This window comes from Heteronotia binoei, chromosome 15 (genome assembly GCF_032191835.1).
Source record: "Heteronotia binoei isolate CCM8104 ecotype False Entrance Well chromosome 15, APGP_CSIRO_Hbin_v1, whole genome shotgun sequence".
Classification (NCBI taxonomy): domain Eukaryota; kingdom Metazoa; phylum Chordata; class Lepidosauria; order Squamata; family Gekkonidae; genus Heteronotia; species Heteronotia binoei.
This window is the reverse complement of record NC_083237.1, coordinates 8,667,865-8,675,706: the sequence shown is the minus strand read 5'-3', so window position 1 is coordinate 8,675,706 and position 7,842 is coordinate 8,667,865. Positions and strand designations below refer to the sequence as shown.

At 40.8% G+C, this 7,842-nt stretch overlaps 1 protein-coding gene across 1 annotated transcript; it reads right to left on the bottom strand.

Annotated features, from left to right (window-relative positions):
• Window positions 1–364: 364 nt before the first annotated feature.
• LOC132584644 (vomeronasal type-2 receptor 26-like) lies at window positions 365–7,842 on the bottom strand. Its single transcript, XM_060256545.1, has 4 exons — window positions 7,552–7,842; window positions 3,453–3,656; window positions 2,793–2,919; window positions 365–1,266 (listed from the first exon to the last, which is right to left on the bottom strand). The coding sequence occupies exons 1-4, from the start codon at window positions 7,840–7,842 to the stop codon at window positions 365–367; spliced, it is 1,524 nt and encodes a 507-aa protein (XP_060112528.1).

The window sequence follows — 7,842 nt, the reverse complement described above, 5'->3', positions numbered from 1 at the left end:
CTGTTTATTACCCAATATACTGTGTTGTCTCGTTCTTCTGACTGGGGGCGGGGCAAACAGCTACCCCTGATACTCACATGCATTTCCTATTGAAAACAATGAACCCAAACTCAAAAACACATATATTTGAATCCTGAAATGGTAATGTCCTACCTACAAATAAGCAATCACAGTTTAAAAAAAATCCCCTGAAGACCAGATCTGAATCTATACCAATTTTTGTTCTCAGTATACACCCCAAATAAGAAGATGAAGACTTGTGCCACTTGTATGTCAAAGACTACCCTAGGCAGCATTTTATCTAAAACCAATCAGCTACATAGAAACTAATGAAGAAATACCAAGAATACAGTACAGCAGATATTTAATAGTTTTTTCTTATTAGTTGCTCCCTCTTATTCAACCCTGGCTTCAGCAGAAGAATGTAGCATTTGGGGGAAAAGATACAAACCAGTAAACCAGCCCCAGATGCTATGATAGAGAAGATCTCCACAACTACCATGTATTTCCCTTTGGTGCTCAAATACGTAGGAACAAAAGTCACCCAAACACTGAAAAAGATCAGCATACTGAAGGAGATGTACTTGGCTTCATTGAAACTGTCTGGTAACTTCCGTGCAAAGAAAGCCGCAATCAAACCTATGACTGATAGAAGACCCATGTAGCCCAAGACTGTATAGAATATGATGACAGACCCTTCATTGCATCCTAGAGTGATCTCTCTAGTCAATGACTGCATGTCAATATGTGGGAAAGGGGGAGATGTTCCTAGCCATATCGTACAAATGACTACTTGAATGAAGGAACAAGACAGGAGAATGGAGTTGGTCAGTCTTTTCCCCACCCACTTCCTGATCCTGGATCCTGGTTTAATGATCATGAAAGCTACCACCACGGTGATGGTTTTGGCCAACACACAAGAAACAGCCACTGAGAAGATGATGCCAAAAGCTGGTTGTCGGAAGAAGCAGTTCACCTTGCTTGGGTCACCAATGAAGAGCAAAGGACAAAGGAAACATAGCAAGAGAGTGATAAGAAGAGTGTATGTGATATCTCGGTTGTTTGCTTTCACTATGGGGGTATCTTTGTGCCTAATGAAAGTTCCTAGAACCAAGACTGTGATGAGAGAATAAGAAACTGTAATTGAAGCCAAACTGATTCCTAAAGGTTCTTCATAAGACAGAAAGTTGATTGTCTTGGGAATGCATCGATCACTGCTCTCACTTGCATACTGATCATCTGGACATTTAATACAGTCCTCCATGTCTGCAAAAAAGAATAATTTTTGTCTTTAGTGCATTTGGCAAAGTTTTTGCCTCCCTGTAAATGAAAAAATAAATACTGGAAACAAGTTCAGTTAGGTGTCCCTCACCTTTCTGAGCTTACAAGCACCTTTGAAATTCTGACACAAGGAGGTAGCTGCCATGCAACCACAAAATGCACCAAAAGCAATATATAACCATGAAGCACAATAAATCAGCCAATGGGTTATGAAAATGAATTGCATTAATTAACATGTAGCATGTCTCTTTGTTTTGTGCTTAATGCAACCATAACATGGTTGCCACCAGAGGCAGAACCAAGTACAGAAAGTCAGGGAGTCGGGCTTCCAGGTCTGTGTTGGAAAATACCTGGAGGCTTTGGGGGTGGAGCCAGGAGAGGGTAGGGTTTGGGGAGGGGAGGGGGCTCAGCATGGTACAATGCCATAGAGTCCACCCTTCAAAGCAGCCATTTTCTCCAGAGGAGCTGATCTCTGCCAGCTGGAGATCAGTTGTAAAAGCAGGAGCTCTGAGTATTCCTGAATTAAATTAGTACCCCTGAATTAAGTGAAGACCAGCCCCGTAGCCAGGATTTGAAGAATTTGGGGGCCCTGATTTTTTTCAGGGGGCACAGTGGTCCCAACCTCCATGGCCTTCTCTCCTACCACCACTGAGGAAGAAAGCTGCCAGCTCACTGCCATACAGCCTCCCCCCTCTCCACAGTTGCCCCAAGGTGATCCCTTTCCACCCCTCTTCCAGCAGCTCTGGTGGGGAGCCACTCAGAGGTTTAGATACATGCCGCATGGTCTCCTGCCCTTACCTGTAGCATAATCTAGCTAGGCAAGCCCGGCGGGACAAGGGGGGGGGGTGGAAGGCACCACCAAGTCACAGCTGACTTCTGGGGCTACAAGATCTCTGATTTGGATTTCTTCCTGTCGGAGGGCAAGCCGAGAAGCAACACGGAGCTTAACTTTCAGTCCTGGGCACTGAAAGTACCCCGTTGTTTCTGCTTGCTGATAGGTCAGAGATTTCTTCCCACCCCTAAGCAAGCAGAAGCAACTCAAAGCTTAACTTTCAGTCCTGGGTGCTGAAAGTGCCCCATTGTTTCTGCTTGCTGAGGGATCAGAGAATTCTTCCGGCCCCTAAGCAAGCAGAAGCAACTGTGTATGATCACATCCCCTAAGCAAGCAGAAGCAACGGTGTATGATGACGGCAGAATGGAGAAGGATGCAGCCGAGGCACTGGAGGCTGGTTAGGGGCCCAAGTCAGAGGGCCCCAGCTAGCAGTCAGGGGACTGTGACCCCACAGGCCCCCTCGTAGCTACGGGCCTGGTGAAGACCCAACATACAATACTCGTTTACTATCTGAATCATGACCCTTGAAGAATTTTACATTTCCCAATTTTACATTAAGGAACACATGAAAATAATGTTCAGCATTTTTTTTTTGCTCTTGCATGTTGATGGTGTTGTCTTTTTGTTACCATCTATACCCACCCCACCCCCCTCAGAAGAGCTACACAAGACAACCTACCCTCCTCTTTTGAAACCTTCCCTTCTGGGCATGGAACACAATCGTAACAGCAAAATTTCTCCCCTTCCTTTTTTTTCTTGTGATCACCAGGATGACAGTAGTCATTGCACATAGAAAGGGGAGGAACCTATCCATGGAAATAGGAAAAAAAATATTATTCAGTTTATCAACTGACTGAAAAATGAGCCAGTGAACAGTTGCAATGTAAAAATGTAGGCTATTAAGATTGTAACAATTTGTTAGCCTTATCCAGATCTTTGCAGTTACTGCCTTTTAAAGCCTATTTTCGTCTGTGGAAAGTGTTGAGATGAAAGAAAAGAGACTGACTACTCAAATTAGCATCTCATCCTATAGAATAAGTGCTCTTCACCATTCTCATAAACTCCATGAATGTTTGTGTTTCACACAGATCAAAATGTAAAACAGTTTTCAATTATTAAGAATGGAGAAACTAGGCATTTTATTGTTACATCTTTTCAAAGGTTTTATTGTGTTTGTGGTGGAGTGAAGTGTCAGTGAACTTACAATAGCTAAATTTCCTATAGAATAGTGATGTGTTGAAAAAATTAAAACCCCTGCCAACAAATCACCTATTTAAGGATTGGATAGCTCTTGAAAACATCTCAGAATTCAGACCTGGCTAGAACTGCCATGCCATACAATTAAATCTTCATGAATGATCAGTTCTTCTCCTTCAGCAGCATCAGGATGCACACTTCCAATTTCCACCCTCTGGAAGGACTTGTTTGGGTAGGTGATCAGGGTTGTGAGGTCAAATTCAGCCACCATTGCCATATCATCATCAAAAGACACTGTTTCACCTGCTGAGTTGTTAAAGGAAATGCCTTGAAGAAACTGATGGAGCTAGTTGATAGAGAGAATGAAACAAAAGGGGTTGGAGTCTTCACAGAGGTTTATGGATGTGTTTCCTGAGTTATACTTGCCTTTATCTCACAGAGAGCCAGCATGAATTTTTGCAGAGGATTTTTTCTCTCTCTTCATGATCAGACTGCTAATTATGAGCTGTGTTTTGTGAATTTGTTTTTAACTCAGCTTCTTTCCTAGCATTTCCCCAGATGGTTAAAATCATAGAATGCCAAGACCACCTGAATATTTTGGTCTGGTGGTGATTGTGGAAAGTGTTGTCAAATCACACCAACTTATGATGATGTCATAGGGTTGTCAAGGTAAGAGGTGAATAGAGGTGGCTTGCAATTGTCTGCCTCTGTGTAATGAAACTGGACTTCCTTTGTGGTCTTTCATTCATAAGCAGGGTCCAAACCAATTAGTCTTATATAATTTCCTGAAACATGACCATCAGGAAACCACATAAGTCTTATTCATAGGGTCAGGACACTGAACACCCTTCTCCTTCCTTAAGGCATTAAGACAACATTGCTTTCACTGTTTGGGACTAAGACAATCTTCCTTCTCAAGCTTTCCTGCTTTGAGAGAAAGATCTAACAGTATCCAAGAAAAGTGGCACTGGATTACCCAAGCTAGTCCCAATCTTGCTGGACCTCAGAGACAGGCAATGGCAAACCACCTCTAAATGTGTCTTGCCTTGAAAACCCTACAGGGTTACCAAAAAGTGGCTGCAATTTGATAGCGCTTTCCACCACCATAGGCCTACAGAACATCTTTATCAAGTAAGAACATATATGAACATAAGAAGCTGCCTTATACTGAATCAGACCCTCGGTCCATCAAAGTCAGTATTGTCTACTCAGACTGGCAGCGGCTCTCCAGGGTCTCAAGCTGAGGTTTTCCACACCTATTTACCTGAACCCTTTTTAGTTGGAGATGCCAGGGATTGAACCTGGGACCTTCTGCTTGCCAAGCAGATGCTCTGCCGTTGAGCCACCGTCCCTCCCAAGAAGTGAATCTCCTCCACAAATCTCAATGAATATCCCGAGTCAGAGCTGGCAATTTTATCCCTAACCCATCAACATAAACAACAGTTCCACAGTATATATGAATCTCTTCAAGAAACTGAAAATTAAAAGTGACTGGCAATGTTCCCTCTAAGCTGCAGAGTCTTGTGAGTGAAAATTCTACTTTGTGAGCTACTGCCATTTAAGTTGCGAGCTACTGCATAAATTATTGTGCTCTGTGGCCATTTTTCCTGAGCTAAGTTGAAAATGTGTGAGCTGGAGGCTAAAAATCTGTGAGCTAGCTCACACTAACTCAGCTTAGAGGGAGAACTGATGACTAGGATGATTCACACATAGCTAAATTACAACAACAGCTATCCCAAAGAGTATTCAAAAAGAGTTTTTGAAATGTGGCACAAATGTTGGCAGCTTTGAATCCAACAGCCATGAAAGCCATATTGTTACTTTGATGGGGACTGCTCTGTTAATCTGAAAAGAAATTTAACAAATGACTGCAGATTGGTAGACAGCAGAAGATTTAAAATTCACACACCAATAAACATATTTCTCACAAAGGAGTAGGAATTTAGGTATGCAGACCAAACTGAATTTGAATGTCCACATGACCAAGTTTATAAAACTCAAACCATTAAAAATGAGGTTTCAGATGAGGAGATGACAATCCAGCAATGGACATACCTATTTCCATTTCATTTATTAGCTTCTATGACCAAAGGTCTTAAGCTCAATCAGGATGTAACAATTGTCAAAACATGCATTGGTATACAGCATAACTAACCATATTCATAGTATTCAAAAGTTACAGTCAAAATATTCAAATCTAAAAGTGAATAAAATGTTAAAACAGGAATTTCTAATAAAACCTATCATAGTTAAGTAAACCTAAAATTGTCATGTTAACCACATATCTGCCAGATTCCATTACCATCAGATCAATCCAGATTTCTGCCCTTTTACAGATAAGATTATTGTTAAAAAAAATTGTAACAAAATGGGTGGTTTCAGAATTAGTATCTGCCAGCAAATAAGGGATCATCCAAAGTTCAGTTGGTAATTGGTGCTTAATAAGAACAGGAGTTATTCAAATTGATCTAGGAATCTACTACTAATGACAATGTAATAGAAGATGGCCAAGTGTTTCTACAGTTCCAGACCCGTAATCACATAAGCGATCTGAGTATGGGACTCTAGAAAAATGACCTGTCAACTCAGCAGTGGAAAAAGAATTAAGCCTAGCAAGAGTGAAAGCACGTCTATGACTAGGTGTTTTTAAGGATCTAGTATATGAAGGAAGTAACTCCGGAGAAAAAATACCTAGGGCAAGAGTGGAACATACGTGAATGGCATACCCAATTAACCAGTTATCCATAGTGCAAAAGGCATTTCATTTCCAATACTTTACCTTCCAAGGCTGGAGATTAAGAAGTTCAGCATTCTGATGAACTACCATTACTGGTTGCTGGGATCTGGATGTGATCATGGAATTAAAAGCATGTGCCACAGCATAGACAGCATTATAAATACTGTAGCTGTAGCCACTCACAGTCATTTCAAAAAGAGTCCTAGGAAGGCTTTCCAGTTTCTCCTCCCCTGTACATGTCCCATTATCTTTCTTCAAATCTGGGAAATCTGGAAATAAACAATCAAATGCTTGCTCCCAGAAATCTCGGAGAAAACTATTATCTTGTTTCCAATCAGGTTTTATGTTCTGGAGAAATTTTTGAAACCCCGGAAGCTCCTTTGAATGAATGGTGAAGGCAATTGTACCATGAAGGAAATGGAAATCCCAGTTCCTTTGAATGAATGGTGAAGGCAATTGTACCATGAAGGAAATGGAAATCCCAGTTCCTTTGAAAGCCTGTGACTGCAAAATCAATCTGGGCTGTGGTAATCCACACCTTTCTAAACATTTTTTCCTCATCGCCAGAACTGTCTAGAAATCTAAGATAATTAAATGCTGTAAATGTCCTAGATTCTCCATACAGAATACAGGTACGGACTTTGCTGTCTGTCAAGAGTGGATAGATATTAAGGATTACATTATTAAAGTCAGCCGGAACATCCCATTTGCATTTGTTTGGAATGCTTTCTATGAAGGCCAAACAGATTCCATATTGAAAAAACAAAGACTCGATGACCTGCACAAAATGTTATCCACTGTCATCATCCACAGCCAAGAGGCCAACCCATGTCCATCCAAAATGCTGAAGCAGTCGGACAATCCCAATGTACTGCTGGTCCTCATTTGGGACCATGCGATAAAAGGATGGGGAATGCCTTGTATCCCTCTTCTCAGAAGCAAAAGAGCCATATGTGAGCTAAAAGGAAGATGGAACAGAGTTTGAGAAATGATCGAGGAAGAGTAATTCTATGTTTGTGTCTGTTTTTGCAAAAAAAAATTCTTTTTTTTAAATTAAAAATAAACTTTATTTAATCAAAATGCATCATGACAAATGAATAAAGATTAACAAGAGGTAATTAGTAAGATATGCAAATAAAAAAAGTAAAAGGAGCATCTCAACACAGAGCAAATAAACAAACTTGCAAATAAGTCCAAAAAATAATTTTTTTGAAGATGTTGCTGGTTTAAGAATACTTCCACCTGAATCTTCTCAAGTCAGTAATTTCAGGAAAATGGCTCCGGGAAAGGAAGTTACTAAAACTACCTTACATTACACTATGTGTCCTTCTTCAGACACCTGCTGTTATGGAGAAATTCCCAATTTGAAGATATCCTTTTGCTCGCATGATATTTTTTAAAAAAAACAACAACAATTGGTCCACCTGCCATTTCCTTCTTATGAAATATGGAATGACTCCCAGATATAAAATAAATCCATAATTCTTCTGTGCACAGATCATACCTGTGGGATTTTGTAGAGACTGAGAATGTTGGCCATGTGTAAGGAGATATCTGAGCCAGCTCCCCCAATGACGGCCATTAGATTTTTGTGGGTGTCACACTCAAAGTTGGGAAAATATCTAAGCACTTTATATAGAAGGTCTAGAGTGGTACGGTAGGTCATCTTCTCATCATAGTAGCTGTCATAGATGTGGAACCCAAGGGTGACGTTGGGCAAGATCTTGGGGGCTTTGTTGATCTCATATACAGCAAAGGCCAAGGCCAGAATGTGCTGATAGAACTTTGTCAACAT